At 43.5% G+C, this 16,082-nt stretch overlaps 2 protein-coding genes across 2 annotated transcripts; one reads left to right on the top strand and one right to left on the bottom strand.

Moving 5' to 3' along the window:
- The first annotated feature begins 379 nt into the window (after positions 1-379).
- LOC127763650 (NAC domain-containing protein 100-like) lies at positions 380-4,524 on the top strand. Its single transcript, XM_052288413.1, has 3 exons — positions 380-660; positions 1,267-1,559; positions 3,847-4,524. Exons 1-3 carry the CDS (start codon positions 489-491, stop codon positions 4,264-4,266), a joined length of 885 nt encoding a protein of 294 aa, XP_052144373.1. The 5' UTR covers positions 380-488; the 3' UTR covers positions 4,267-4,524.
- Positions 4,525-14,455: 9,931 nt separating this feature from the next.
- LOC127763214 (protein G1-like3) lies at positions 14,456-16,082 on the bottom strand. Its single transcript, XM_052287855.1, has 3 exons — positions 15,774-16,082; positions 15,606-15,690; positions 14,456-15,332 (listed from the first exon to the last, which is right to left on the bottom strand). Exon 3 carries the CDS (start codon positions 15,323-15,325, stop codon positions 14,696-14,698), a length of 630 nt encoding a protein of 209 aa, XP_052143815.1. The 5' UTR covers positions 15,326-15,332; positions 15,606-15,690; positions 15,774-16,082; the 3' UTR covers positions 14,456-14,695.

Below are 16,082 nucleotides of genomic sequence, written 5' to 3' on the forward strand. Positions count from 1 at the left end.
CTCATGAGTGACAAGAGATGCGATATGCATGGGTAACTTGCTAGGATGGGTCTCCCGATCGATCAAGTAGTAGAAGCTATTGCTAATAGCTAATTTAGCTAGTTCTTCACTTCGTGGCACAAGCAGCATGCGTGCGTTCATGACAGGAGATGTTGGAATCTCTCCTATAGCTAAACATCTCGATCGCGATCAGATATATATTGCGTCAGGCGATAGGGACTTGATGACGGGCTTAATCAGCTAGCTACCTTAATCGGTTAACACATGACATTCCAACAGTTTTCGCTAATCCTCCTAGCTAAGCTAACTGCTAGCTTGTTTCCCCCCTCTATAAAATGGTCTCGGAAACCCCAGCCAATCCAGATCGATCAGAATCAAGCTAGAGATCGATATCAGCAGCTAGCTAAGCTTCTTCCATAGTTAGCTAGCTAGCTCGCTTCTGCGTGTGCGATCGATCGATTTGTCGATCGCCTAGCTAGGACGACGAGATGGCACTGAGGGAGATCGAGTCGACGCTGCCGCCGGGGTTTAGGTTCTTCCCGAGCGACGAGGAGTTGGTCTGCCACTACCTCCACAAGAAGGTGGCCAACGAGCGGATCGCGCAGGGCTCGACGCTGGTGGAGGTCGACCTCCATGCCCGCGAACCGTGGGAGCTCCCAGGTGTGTGCTTATGCAGTATAGTACTATATCGGTTGTCGTCCAACACATGCTTGACATCATCGATCTCGTTTCATCAATTGGTGAATTATGAGATGATGCCTGATATGATCACAGCCACATATATTTCTGCTACTCTCTCTCTCTCTCTCTCTCTCTCTCTCTCTCTCTCTCTCTCTCTCTATCTATATATATATATATATATATATATATATATATATATATATATATATATATATATATATATATATATATATATATATTGCGAATAACATTATTGCTAAGTTAATGCCCGGTCAGGCCACACTAACTGTTTATAAATATTGTCACCGAGAATTTTAGTACGTACTCCTACTATAGAGTAATTCTACGGTTCTTAAGGAGATACCATGAGGTACCAAAAATTTAGTGTAAAATTTGGTACCTCATAGTACCTAGGTACTAAGATGTACTAAATTTACAATAGAAAAAATGGTATCTCATGATACCTTCCCAAGGACCGTCAAATTGCTCCCTACTATATATACACACATCCCCTGCTGCCAGCTATGCGTGTGTTTGTACTTTCCAAATTCATAGTAGTAGTGATTTGTGCGTATACGAATGCAGAGGTGGCGAAGCTGACGGCGAGTGAGTGGTACTTCTTCAGCTTCCGCGACCGCAAGTACGCGACGGGGTCGCGCACCAACCGCGCCACCAAGACGGGATACTGGAAGGCCACCGGCAAGGACCGCGAGGTGCGCGGCTCCTCCTCCTCGTCGTCTTCGTCGTCGTCGTCGTCGCGCGCCGTCGTCGGCATGAGGAAGACGCTCGTCTTCTACCAGGGGAGGGCGCCCAACGGCGTCAAGACCGGCTGGGTTATGCACGAGTTCCGCCTCGACTCCCCGCACTCCCAACCCAGGGTACGTACGTCATACACATAAGCCGTGCGCCAACGCATTGAACTTATTTTGATCCTTATCACATTTTTTTATGTCCTCTACATAGATATAAGATTTGCTCCGATCCAACAAAAAATACCTCAAGATACCGGTACCTCACGGTACCAAATCATTTCCAATCGTCGGATCAAAAATGCCCATCCAGATCAGCTAGATCCAATGATCGGAAACGATTGGGTACCGTGAGATACTGGTACCTTGAGATACTTTTTACTGGACCGAAACAAATCTCAGATAGATATAGTCAGGTTTTCTTAATTAACGATGTAGAGATCGACATGTTTTTCTTAAGGAGTCTGTCGATAATATTACTTGAACATGCTAGCTAGGTATAGGTAGGTAGCACGTGAGTGTATGTTGAGTAACCACGTAGTACAATTGTAGGACTAATTAATCCGTTACTTATCAATCGCACAAGCGACCCCCGTGAATCACTAGATGGCAAAAGAGGACCTCTCACAGGATGGAAATTAAGTTCATATGGAAGACAGTGATGCCAAACTCGTCACAGTCGACAGGGCCATAATCATGCACGATGGATATGCTCAGAGAGAGCAAACTAATTAGCATGCCCGACGCCGGCACGTGAATGTGGAGATACATCCTCTTGCGTACGTAGGTAGTGCTAATTAAATAACAACCAACAATCACGTAGTGCTAGTGTGCTCCTTAACAATCCAGGATATATCTGTACGAGGGTGGTACATTTGTGAACTCTCTGTTTCTCTAAAAGAATTTTTTTAAAAAAAATCTCTACGGAACACTTTAACCCTAAGTGCCTTCGCCTCATCATCCACCCCGCCCTTTGACAGCTTAATATCGCCATATCGGCATGCTAGTACTGCCACCTCCCATGCACGGTCCCACCCTTGCATAGTACTCCAGCTTGCTATATTGTCAGCAAATGTAATGCATGTTCCCATGCCACACTTCTTCCTCTTTGTTGGCACCCTTCCCCAGCTAGAAGCACATACCGCATTACCACCGCCGATCTCAGTTGCACCCCAATTGACCTGGCCTCCTTATCTTGTAAAAACAGGGAGTCTCGTCAACAAAAGAACTAGGCATTGTCATTGTTCAGAGCTAGCATGTGCAAAAAATATAGTCATTATACTATATTTAGGGTGTGTTTAGTTCACGTCAAATTAAAAATTTGATTAAAATTAGAATGATATAACGGAAAAGCTAGAAATTTATGTGTAGTAAAGTTTTGATGTAATAGAAAAGTTAAAAGTTTATTGAAAAAGTTGGAAAGTAAACAAAGCCTTATTGTGTAATACACACGAGCATTTACTAATCAAGAGGACCAATAATCCCCTTGACTAGCTAGTGCTTGACCTGTCAAAGCCACGCGCGTGCATCGGCGCATGTATCATGCATGCATGCATGCATGCCGACGAACATTCAACGAACCAGAAGGAAGCACAGAGACAGCTAACTAAACACTACAGCTACAGGACGGCAGTACCCAGTACACGCATGCGTACCCGGGCAGAGCCAGCTGCATTATTTCATTATTTGTTGCTGCCTGGGCTCATCGATATGATCTCTCCTCCCCTGATGGAGTGACAGCACACTGTACACGCAAAGGACAAAGCTCAAGCTCTCAAGAGTGATATTCACTGTACATGCATCAATGTCTGCATGCATGCGCACCACATATGCTGGCCCCCATGTACCCGTGGACCATTCGTGCACACTGCACAGGCACAGGCACAGGCAGTGAGAGTGTGTGTGTGTGTGGACCAGGCGGCGCCCAATCGGCCATGCAGTATGCATCCAATGACAATAATTGGTGCATTAGTGCACGATGTCCTACTAACTCGATCATCTGCTAACTTCACTAGCTGTACTATGTGGTACTCCACATACGTACTGGCGTACTGCTGTCTCAGCTTGTCATGGAGATGCCAAATTATCGCTAGTACAGAACTTCTTATCCGTAACGACTCTGGCCGTGTAGAATGTTTGCGGCCGTCACATGGTTATCATCTCTAACGAGCCGAATCAAACACCGTTAAAGATAAACTCGTATAGACATAATCTATATGCACGTTATTTTTGGCCTGATAGAAATAACTGTCATCCTAACTTCTCACATCAGAGATCTTTCCTTAGTGACAGGAGCTCTTCCCGATAGAGACGAGGCTTGCCGCCCGTTTCAGATGTCATATCCCGTGCTAGTGTATACGTGCTAGCTAGTGCTAATAATTACTCACCATGCGTCTGCCTTTCATGTGTTTTGCAGGAGGACTGGGTGCTATGCAGGGTGTTTCAGAAGAGGAAGGGCGACGGCGACGGCCCGCAGGACAGCGGCGGCGCCGCCTCTCCCACCTTCACCGGCTCGATGTCGACGACGACATTGTCACAGCTACAGCCGCCGGACCACCGCCGCCATGCAGCCGCAGCGGCGGGCGGCTACTACGTCGGTTCCCAGCAGCTGGCTGCTGGCTACGACTCCGCCGCCGGCTTCGCGAACCCCACGCAGCCGGCGGTGCCACATTACCAATACGGCGGCGCGGTTATCGGGTTCCCGGAGGAGTTCGGCGGCGGCGGCGGGGTAGCAGACGAGTACGGGTTTGGGACATACTTGGACTTGGGCTTCGAGCTCGACGACACGGCGAGTGTTCTTGGAGGCATCAGGTCGTTCCCGCAGGGTTGGAATTGATCGATCCCGGCACTAAACAAATTTATTTTGCGTACGTACGTACGTACGTATACGCGTCATATACAGGGTCCGATCGTTGAATTAATTAATTCCATTAATTGTTTATACAGAGTTTGTATAGGTTTACGTCGTCTTAGAGTATCTGTCCGGGTTTCGAAAGATTGTGTGAGCTTGAGATATGATCTCAATTGATGGATCGTCGCGTATGTGTAAGGCGAAAAATCAAATGTACTATAAAGAATTCAAGTACATTGTAGAGGCCAGATTTTAATCCATTTTCTATTATATACTAAAGAATTCAAGCACATACCTAATGTGAATTACTAAAATACACTACCAATAACACAAAAATTGTTTTTTCTGGGTGGTCAAAAATACTTTTTTTTTCAAGGGAGGTGAATGATCTGCCTAAAAACAAAGGCTACCGCTTATAAAAATTGATTTTCACATGTGGACACTGAAGACACATGCATGTGAAAAATCAATTTTTACATACGGGTCCTTACGACCCTCACCTAGAAAAATGTTTTGCCCCCAAAAAAAAATGAACAATACATTTAGCATCGATTCAAATCCACATGCATCTAGAGATTGAGATCCACACCCCACAACAGAATCAACACATCACAATGCAAGAAAAAACATGCAAACATTAAAAACAATATAACTTATCACAATACAAGAATCTACACAGACTAGAAAAATCAATATTCAGCTGCATCATCCTTTTGATCACCACCAACTTCCACGACCTGATAGTGTCCTCAACCACCTCCACCTCATCCACGGCAACAGCGATACGGCGGCAACAAAGAGCAACTATAGTGACAGAGACCTGCATGGATCCCGCGCTCCCTAGCACTGCTTTCGGATTCACAACTCGTACCCTTTGCCGTCACGACTATCGGATTCACCTACCAACCTCTGCAATTATTAGATCCACCTCCCCCTTGCATTAGCGCAATCGGATCTGGATGATTGCTCCACCACCACACCAAATCCGCTTTCTCCACCGGTGCCGCTCCTCCCGATCCACTTCCCAAAGGACTGTTGCCGCCAGACCCGCCTTCCTCTAGCAACGCAACTGCTGGCCATCATATCCTGGTACTCCTCAACCACTGCACCGCCACTGACGCTCTTCTCTTGGAGAGGTTTTGTGAGGTGAGAGAGCATTACCCTTGTACGTGCCCCGCTGCAGGCACTAGGGATTTAGCAAAGCGCTTAGTCAGGGAGTTGCGCTAAGCTACTTGCTCAATTTTACTAACGTCCGATGATTATAACAGGCGGTCATATATATTTAGATGAACCACGTGTGAAAGTATGTATATCTTCAGATACGGCTCTATTGGAGGTTTGCTGGTTAAAAGGTACGCACTAAACCTCGTCATCATTAATACCGGCCGAACTTTGGACCGTGTATAAAAATAAAATTAACATGCCTTTGAAAATGGTTTTGTTTTACTAATCAGACGCAAAAAAAAAGTTTATATATGTAATATATATCCATCTGATTTTTTTTAAGTTCTCAAAAAAATTCTGATTTTTTTTATATATATTAATGTCTGCAAGCTTCAAACACATAACTCAAGCTGACACATGGCCAGAGACGTACATGGTACTGCTCGCTCGTGATCTGTGGTCTTTTACTCTTTTCAGTACACCGAGCCAACTAGGGATATCTGTTCTCTGTCCTGTCCTGTCCCTCTGAAGTTGGCGTCATTTTCGGCCGTGCGTGTACTACTGAAGCAGCAGGCCGGCCCGCTAGCACAAGCGTACAAAGCTAGCGAAGCCCAAGCCTGAAGCCTCTACTCCTGCTTGGGCCTGACGACGGCGTACAGTACCGTGTGTGCGGTAGCTGTATCTACTGCTACGTGCGTAGTGCGTAGTAGTACGCGTTTCTGCTTTGGAAAGCCACATCGGTCGCCCATATTTCCTAAGAAGACAAAATATTTGTATCTGTTTATAATAACTTAAAAACTAATGCTAAAAAGAAAATTACGTTAAAAATATATTAAAATCAACTTTAAAATTAAACTAAAAGAAACATCAAATCTTAGTTTTTGCTTTGACTTATTAGATCAACCGATAAAACTGGGAGACTCAGGTCCCATTCTTTTATCCAACAAGATTTGGATAAAGATTAAGATTTTCATGGCACGCTTTTTAAACCGCTAAGTGGTGCGTTTCGTGCGAAAACTTTCTATATGAAAGTTGCTTTAAAATTCATATTAATCTATTTTTTAAAAAAGTTTAAAATAATTAAAATTTAATCAATCATACGTTAATACCACCTCATTTTATGTAAAATACTTAATATCTATCTTCATCTTTATTTTCGGAAGAAAAAAACACCATCATCGGAGCCGTGGAGGGGGTACTCGTCGTGATCTGCAGATCGCTGTTGGCAGGGTGCGTGATCGATGGAGCGAGTACGAACCCCAGTAGTGCACCAGTGTACACAGCCATCATCAATTCAATGGCTCGTACGTACGCCGCCTCGTCGCACGCGACTACGTACACGAGACAGCCAGCCAAAGCCGGCCAGTCAGCCAGCGACGTACAGGAGCGTACTGTAGTAAGCCGATCGCTATGCGACACAGGGAGCGTAGCCCAGATTTGTTATCGGGCGACGGCCACGTGCCGGTGCCGGCTCCGGCTCCGTCGTCGCGCGCGCGGGCTGGTGACCTGGGTGTAGCATGCACGTGGGGCCTCGGGAATAGCTAGCCCTCGTCGCCGAGCGCCGACAGGGAGGACGGCGGCCCATGCGCCCCTCCTGCGGCCTCGCGGGCCCCGGCTGGGCCGTCCACCCCACCGGTCAAACACGCAGGCGGTCAAACGGCCGGGGCAAGCGTCACCGCGTCAGCGAGCGGGCGGAGGGGGGATGCAGCGGCCGTCCGCCACGCGGATCGGAGAGCACACGCGCATTGCCCGCGCCGTATCATATCTGGCGATGTGCGTGTGCCAATAGGCCGGCATGCTCCCATGGCTTGTCTTGGTGATGTACTAGTCCACTTTTTCCATGCACACATGTGGATGTGGGGGAAGTTTCAGTATCTCACACGCGCACAAACTATAGTCACAGAATAATAACAATATATATAGGAAATATAAAATACAAATATACTGAAAGTACGTACACGCTAATGCTAATGAAGAAGACGTACGACACATCACGCAGGCATGCATATGCATAATGCTGGGATTGGTCTAGCTGAACTAGCTAGTTCTGGCGTACGTTAGGGCCGGGCTACCGATCGATGGACTGGATCCAATGCTGACAAGGCCGTCGACATGCTGTGATCGATTCTGGTCGATCTCTGCATGCTCGATCGACGGCGGCGGTGGTCCGTCTCAGTGCGGTCGTTGTCGATCAGCTGCACACTGGGACGGACGATGTCTTCGAAGGATGACAGAACAACAAGTAGGTGCGATATATGAAGCACCACGACTAGTACTGCTTCCCCTTCTGCAGTTCACCAGCTGTAGGCTGTAGCGCAGGTCTGAACCATTTTATCTTCCAAGCATGTATGAGAGTAAGACATGCAAGAGAGATCAAAAGAGTTAAGGGACAATATTACGGATAAGTGGCGGATTCAGAAAATCAATACACCAGTGCCGTAACATATTTACCCGTGTCATAATGTGCTATGTATGTCTAAACCATAGTATTAGAAAAGTTTTATGGTACTTTCAAAAAAAAATATCGAAGTACCTAAAATTTACCCATACCTTAGAGATACCTATTACAAAGATACTAAATTTTACGTTAGAAAATATAATAATCCCTGATACTTTTTAAAAATGATAAATTACCTTTATCATTACCTTTTAAGTAGGTAGAAGAAACCATTTAATAGGTTTTGCCAAAGATGTTCGGGATCGTCTGACCCTCATCCAACTTAATCAATATAGATCATGATGGGTCCCATGACAATTGTAATCATTTTTTTAATCATCAACAGAAAAATATAAAGCCAATTTCAATATTGAAATGAAGGAGAAGCCATATTCAAATATTAATGCATCGGGATAGCATATAATATAACTATACGTGAAGGTACGTTCACATACACGCATATATGAGGAATCATAAAAGTGTGATGGTCGAATCATAGTTATGTGACTCTAAATATTAGGGTTCAAATCTCGTTGTTGACCCACAAATATTACACACGCCGTTGAGTTTTTAATAGAAATTTAGTGAGACTATTAACATTGGCCTTTATTTCTTTGAGTGTGTGTTAAGATGCAGCTCATCGTAGGTGTGTGCGTGTAGTGTAGGAGCAAAAAGTATGTATATGTCTTTCATGTAATAAGAAAACGCAGGAATGGATGCAATGATGTAAGACTTCACATACCACTAGGCCCTAGCTAAATATGATTCCACATTCATACACACTTACATATGAGTAAATTCTAGTATAAAAAGTGTATATTGTTTTTTCTACTGATAAGTGAGAAGAAGGACAATTATTCATGGAAGACCTCATGACCGATGATGGTACAATGACATAACCCAAACTACCACGAGCACACCACATTAAGTCTCCGCATTTGGGAATAGAGATATGGGTGGAGGTGGAGGCTCGAAGGGAGGCCATGAGGGCAGGATCCTAGAAAAGGAGGGAGATGGTGGTAAGACAATGGATAGCGTCACATTAAGTCTCTGCATTTGGGAATAGAGATATGGGTGGAGGTGGAGGTGGAGGCTCGAAGGGAGGCCATGGGGGCATGATTCCAGTAAAGGAGGGAGATGGTGGTAAGACAATGGATAACGGTAGTGCGCTAGTGGTTGTACCAAAGAGAGAGTGACGGTGGATGCTTAATGTTGTTCTAGTAGGCATAGGAAGGAGGGGGAGGGGGGGTTGAGAGTAAGAGAGGAGTTGGTTTAATTAAGCTTATAGTTGGTGCACATATCTGAAAGCAAACATTTTTCTACCATTACACCAAACACCAAAGTCACGCACTCGCACACCAACACACGTGTTACCTAATACATATTCAGGGAGATGGAGATGAGGTGTCCCTAACTATGCTAAAAAGGATAAAGGCAAGCAACAAATTTGTGTGTAATATTTATGAACATACTCTCTTCGTCACAAAATAACTCAACCTAGCTACTACGGGATGTGATGCATTCTAATACTATGAATCTGGATAGATTCGTAGTATACTAGGATATGACACATCATATACTATGTTCATTTATTTTGAGATGGAGGGAGTTGATCTCAAAGCAACCCTACCTTCTACTAAAAGTGGTTGAGATTATTACTTATTTAAAACCAAATGATTGACAAATAGCCGGTCCCAAAATATGTGTGCATCCACACCCAATTATGTCAAGATAGAATTCATCCCTCTGTTCTCCACATTTGTATATGCATGTGCGGAATGCCCTGCATGTGTGATCTGCATCACTGCATATGCTTAGCCCCTTGCGATCTAAACCATCAATTGAAATTTACATCAACATCAAATAAACAAAATCGAACTATATTATTTACACATAGCTAGTAAGCTTGATGGGCATATGGTACACACTGCTACCCTGACTGCTGAAGATCGACTTAATAAATATCTTTCAGAATTCTGAAGATTATTAGGTTGATCGAGTAGACAATAACAAGATTAATTAAATATAACCATATTATGCAATAAGGTATTAATTTGTAGCTGTCGTAACGTTTACTGAAACATAAATTCACACAAATATACATGAATTCAATTCACACATCGCAATGTGCGGCAAAATTTTTCTGTTATTATGAGACTCAAGCTGTGTTACGGTTGTCCTGGCTGAATCATTTCAGAACATGTGTGCTAGCTCAAGATTTGAGCTCTAGCTGAGATTAATTGCTGGTTGTAAAGTGATGTACATTCAATGTCTAGCTAGCTATGAAAAGTCAAATGAGACACATATATTTCCTAGCTAGCCCCGGCAATATATTTTTCCAAGCGGACCAAGCGAACAAAACACACGCATAAGAATACAAATTAAGGTATATCTTACCTTAGGTAAATCACAGTTTTAGTATGTAGTGTTTGGTTCATATCACAAATCTACTTTGCCTAACCCTTAGCCACCTAGCCCACATGTCATACACTCTATTTTTTTTTTGCCTATCTTTGTTTAAGCTTAGTTTGTCATTTTGTTTGCCGCAAAAGACTAAGCTTAGTCACCTTAGTAAAAAATGTGTGGCAACATTAGTTCTCAATCAAACAGGCCCACAAAACATCTGCAAGTTACTGACTATTACAAATAAGTACAACTAATCAAGGATAATGGTCAACTGCTCTATAAAATATTAATGTGAAGCAAACAAACAATTCCATTGATTTGGGGAAAGTACACATGTATTCCTAATGCTTGGAAAGAATAAGTAATAACTGGTCGTAATTAAGTTGTAATTAATGCCCATTAACTACTATATGTTGATGAGAAAGCATTTACTTTACTTTGTGTGTGCACGCATGTACTCCATGGTTTTTTTTTAAAAAAAATCAGTATCAAAATTTTGAAAATATGCAGATAATAAGAATATATAAAATCTTTTTATAGAATGAATCTTCACAGTATTAGTATAGCTCTTGTTGGGCCTTACAGATATATCACAATAATAGACATTAGTGTTCAAAGTTATATTTCAAAGATCACTAGATGTCCATATGAGAAGTACTCCCTCCATTTTAGAATATTAAGTATTCAAAATCTATACCAAATATAAATATTTCTATAGTACAATTTCCCTACCAACCATACATCATAAGTATTTAATTCTCACCAAATATTACCCCAACCGCCCTTTCACTGTATGTTCAGCCATCTATAATTTAATGCGGTATATCATAGTCTTTTTCCTCCACCGTAGTATATTTTAGGATGGATGGAGTACTTTTTACTAGAGCAAAAATAATAGTTCATTTCCTAGTGAACTATTTAGATGCATTTATGGTTAATCTTCACTGGAACTCTTCATTTCACATTAAGGCATCTTATTTCTCGCTCCTTACTTCTAAACTTAAACAATTTAATCTTTTTTTTTGGCCTCCCTCAACTTTTTTTAAAGAAAAGGATAAAGGTTTTCCCCTCCTCTACTATAAAAATGACAAAAAAAAAGTAGGTATTCATGGATTTATCTCTCATTTTGAGGGTTGGTGGATTCAATTCTGGTTTATATATAGTTTTTTTCTCACTTTATTAATTGATGATTGTCTTCTTATATAAAAAAACTTGGTGTTACGTTTATCACCCGTTATCTATGCCCTTAAATTATAATTCGATTGCATATATTACATATATTAACTCCATACATTTCAAAATATAGGGCACATTTTGTTTTGTTAGAACAAGACTTTGACTAACAATTGCTTCCTAATATATTATTTATATGACACAAAGAAGTATAAGCGTGCGAAAGTACTTTTAAAAACAAGACTAATAACATTAATTTTGCTTCACAAATATTATATTAGACTGCTTTCGTTCTATATTGATCATCATATAAAAAAACAGAAACTCTAAATTGATCTTCATATAACCATGGTATCATTGTTTGACGTGTAACATTATTGCATCTATGCATGAAAATTGAGTCTATGTTCATGCATTTACACATTTAGGAGTAACTAAAGACTCGTTTCTTGTGTATGCGAGGAGTTAAATCTGCATGTTTCTTTATTCTTCCCCATCACATACACACCAAATGAAATATATGGTAGTTAAGTCTTCCTTGGTCTTGGTGAAAATGCTTATATGATAATCAATATGGAATGAAGAAAGTAATAGAATAACTATTGGTCAAAGTTTTGTTCAAACAAAACAAAATATATCCTATATTTTGAAATGGAGGAAGTAGTAATTGAACACGTCGCTACCTCAACTGAAACTACAATTAATATGAACACACAATAAATACAATAATAATGCAGCACAAACATAAAAAAACAAAAGGGTTGCAAACTACTTGCCTTTTCAAACTAACATGTTCTAAATTATCTAGTAATAACATGAGAATTCATTGAATGATTCTGTCTAAATTCATTATCTTATATATATTGACTTTGAGTCCAGAAAAACTACACCCTAAAAGGCAGTCCGACAACATAATCAAAATGTATAACACATGTTACCTTCAAACATTAATAATTTGCTAAGCATCACATTTTCTGAAAAATATGACCTGGAGACAACTTGTTAATTTACATAACCACCATATATGGCTAATTTTTTTAGTAAGTATTCTAAGTATTAATAACAAATAAAGGTGCTAAAAAGCTATGGGTTGATTATATCAAATTGTTCCGCTAAGAATGGCTGAGTACATAAAATTAAGTTAGCACAAGGTCGATGGTATCATGATGAACATTTGCTAACATACACACACTAGAAACACTGAAAGTTTATACTATCATATAATTATAATTTAATTAGGCTTTGAAGTAGTTAATAGCTCCATACATCAGTTACACCAAAATTTTAATCATCTGACTTGTTTTCACATTCTGTTGTGGATAGCATGAAAAAGGGTGTGTGTGGGGGGGATATGTATCGTATCTGTGCATATTATGAACACGAATCAAGTTGTATCAAATATATTTTTGAAGTCTCTACATCATTTATCTTACAATTAATTAGGGATGTTGGACAAAATTGTCATCGAATTGAACCAGTGTTTATAGATTTACATTTAATTAGTTATTAATGATTATATACATATTTGACTGTTGATATATGCAGACATGACATTTTCATGACACACATATATCCATCTATATATATTCAATGCTTCATGTTATTTCCCTTGATGCATCTCTATGTAAAAGTTAATTGTAATGGAATTCGCAGACCAACTACTATAGCTAAGTGTAGTACCTACATTATCCACAATGACTAGCACTGTTAATTATTGATCTTCTTATATGTTCATCATATGATCTTTCAATCTAGCTAGTCTACAGCTGAAGATCAATATTGGACTGCAATATGGAGTGCTCGTCCACGATCATCATTCTGCTGCATCTCTATGGTTACCAACAAATAATTTTTATGGTAAGGAATGTCCTGCCAACCCAGATATGTAATAATCATTCGTTAGATGTTTTGCTGGTTTAGTTTGCCTATATGGCTATATATATATAGAGAGAGAGAGAGAAAGAGAGAGGTATCTATATCCTTTATGCACCTCACACACACACTACCTCTTGATACAAAGCATAATTGTGCATCCATGCATGTGGATGCATGTCATAGTTTCACGCATGAAATCATCAGGAGCTGGGCACAAAGCCAGAGATGAAAATCCAAAAAGAAAATGACAGTTCGAATCAAAAGAATCAACGCAATTCTGGGGGCAAAAAAAAAAAAACCACCTAGCTGAACAGTTGATATGTACAGTTAACTAAACATGCGCCATCCCCTCATCTGGCTTCACCCCATGTTAACTAGACATGCTACTATACTGATCAAGTACTACCACGAGCGGCGGGGAGAAAAGGACATAGCTATAGGTAAAACTATTCGGTAATTTGACCCTCTATCCGCGAACCAGCAGCAGGCACGCGGTCTCGCTTGGTAGAAGAAGAAGAACAGTAGCTAGCCAGCGTACTGTTCAGGGAGACCGAGAGGATTAGCGCAACAGTAGCCGTCGTCGTCCTTGCCTCCGCTCCGTGCGCCGCGAGACAGTGCCCTCCGTGCGCGCGCGCGCGCGGCCGGCGCGCGGGAGCTCCAGAAAAAGGAAGCGACACAGGAATCAGAACAAGAAACCCCAAGAGGATTCGTGGAGGAAAAAAAAGAAGAAAAAATGGAGAGTATCTTTGGATTGGACTCGACAAGCAATTCGCACACGAGGTTCATGCAGTGCAGCAGCTAGCTAGATCTGGCACGAAACTAGTAGTACAGGTGACTATGGAGAGAGATGCCAGATGCATGCATCGATCCATCCATCCTTGGCCTATCTCTCTAGAGAGTTAGAGAGAGAGAGAGAGATGGAGTGTGAAGACCGGTCACCGGCCGGCCACTCTGAATTTCTCTCTCTCTCTCGTCTCGTCCTCTCTCTAGACTTTGAGGGGCATATGGTACGTACTACAATATACTACTACTACTACTCCCCATCATCTATCATGGCAGTGAAAAGTAAGAGAGGGCGCATTCACTTGCTTCGACGAGCAAGAAGTTTGACAAGAAAAATTAAGCGGGAGGAGAAGCAGCTGCTAGTAGCAGATGAAGTAGAAGCGAACAACAAATGTAGCATCGATCAACAAGATGATCAGTTTGGGATGGAGCTAGCGGCCGGCGCGCGTAGAATTGATAAAAAAAACCATGCATGCATGCACAAGCAATTAATCGAAAACCTACATAAAATATGCTCAATCCGGCGTACCAAATGGCAAATGGGTGCGTGCGCACGTACGTGCTAGTTGCTCGCCATCAGCAGGCCGCGCCGGCGGACGGCGGCGGCGGCGGAGGCGGCGGCGGGTGCGGGTGTCCGCCGCCGCCGCTGGTGTCGGCGGGCTGCGGCTTCTTCCGCTTCTTCTTCTCGTAGCTGACCCCCCTGGCGCGGGCCTGGTGCTCGCGGACCTCGCGGAGGTAGAGCCTCACCGCGCGCGCCGCGAACGGGTTCGACTCCGGCCGCCCGCCGTTCTCCTCGAACGCGGCACGGAGGCGGCCGACCAGCGCGTCGAGGCTCCCCCACGCCTGGCGCAGCGGGCAGGGGCACGGCGCCGGCGGGTTCGGGTGGCCGAAGAAGGGGCACGCCGACGTGTGCACCTTCGTCTTCCCGAACTGGTCCAGGTACCGGAGGAACTCCAGCACGTGCGCGCCGCTGCACTGCGCGAGCCCCAGCGGCGGCCGGTGGTTCCGCAGGTACTGCCCGAACGTGTTCCAGTCCCGCCGCTTCTGCGCCTCGTACCGGCTCGGCGTCTGCGGCGTAGCGGCGCCGCCTCCCGCCGACGACGACGCGCCCGCGCTGCTCGATCCGCCGGCGCCGTCACCTCCTCCTCCTCCGCCGCCGCCCGCCGTCGGTGGACTGCTCTCGTGGTTCGGCGGCGACAGCTCCATCAATAATCTGCCATCACACCACCCAAGAAAACACAGCTTGATGCAATCCTCTCCCCTTCTTCAACACGATCGAATGATGAAGCTGATGATGATTCCATGCATATAATCTGGGTCACCGGGGAGAGATCGAGAGATCCATTTGGGGTTGGTGCTCTGCTCTCCTCCGATTTATATATGTAATTCTTATCACAAGAAACAATACATTTCTGCGACGCACACATGTGGGAAGGTATCGATGGGTAATGGCCAACGGTACCAGCATGCTACTAGCTTACTATACCTTTCTGTGGCGGCGGCTGCACCGGCGGCTGATCTCCTCCTCTCTCGTCGGCAGCCGTATCAGAGCGGCGGAGAAGAACAAGAATCTGCAGGAGCAAGAGCTCAATATAAGGAGAATAAGCAAAAGGAGAGATCCTCCTTTCTTCTTTTTTTTTTTCCTGCCACTCACCCTGCCTTGCTCGCGGTGGTATAAGCTGCTGCTGCTACTGCTGGTTCTTCTTCTCCCCTCATAGGGCCATGAATCCCCACTTCCTCAGCTGCTACTGCTTCTCCTGCAGCTGCTGGAGCTTGTGCTATCTAGGAGTAGGAGTGTGCGAGGAGAGAAGAGTGGGGGGAATTGCATTTGACGCGCACTGTTACTATTTTTAGAGAGGGGGGAGGGAGGCGCAGGGGGTAGTGGATGGATTGTTTGGCCTAAAAAGGAGAGATCCCTGAAGCTAGTGTGAGAGATGGAACAGAGGCGGTATAGTAGTGAGCA

Source organism: Oryza glaberrima, chromosome 2 (assembly GCF_000147395.1).
Source record: "Oryza glaberrima chromosome 2, OglaRS2, whole genome shotgun sequence".
Taxonomy (NCBI): Eukaryota; Viridiplantae; Streptophyta; class Magnoliopsida; order Poales; family Poaceae; genus Oryza; species Oryza glaberrima.

What these genes read in the sequence shown, in the direction of transcription:
- LOC127763650 (XM_052288413.1), top strand. Translation starts at nt 489, where the DNA reads ATGGCACTGAGGGAGATCGAGTCGACGCTGCCGCCGGGGTTTAGGTTC. An exon ending in CGAACCGTGGGAGCTCCCAG is followed by an intron (nt 661 to 1,266) that starts GTGTGTGCTTAT and finishes ATACGAATGCAG; the next exon opens with AGGTGGCGAAGCTGACGGCG. An exon ending in CCCCGCACTCCCAACCCAGG is followed by an intron (nt 1,560 to 3,846) that starts GTACGTACGTCA and finishes TGTGTTTTGCAG; the next exon opens with GAGGACTGGGTGCTATGCAG.
- LOC127763214 (XM_052287855.1), bottom strand. Translation starts at nt 15,325, where the DNA reads ATGGAGCTGTCGCCGCCGAACCACGAGAGCAGTCCACCGACGGCGGGC.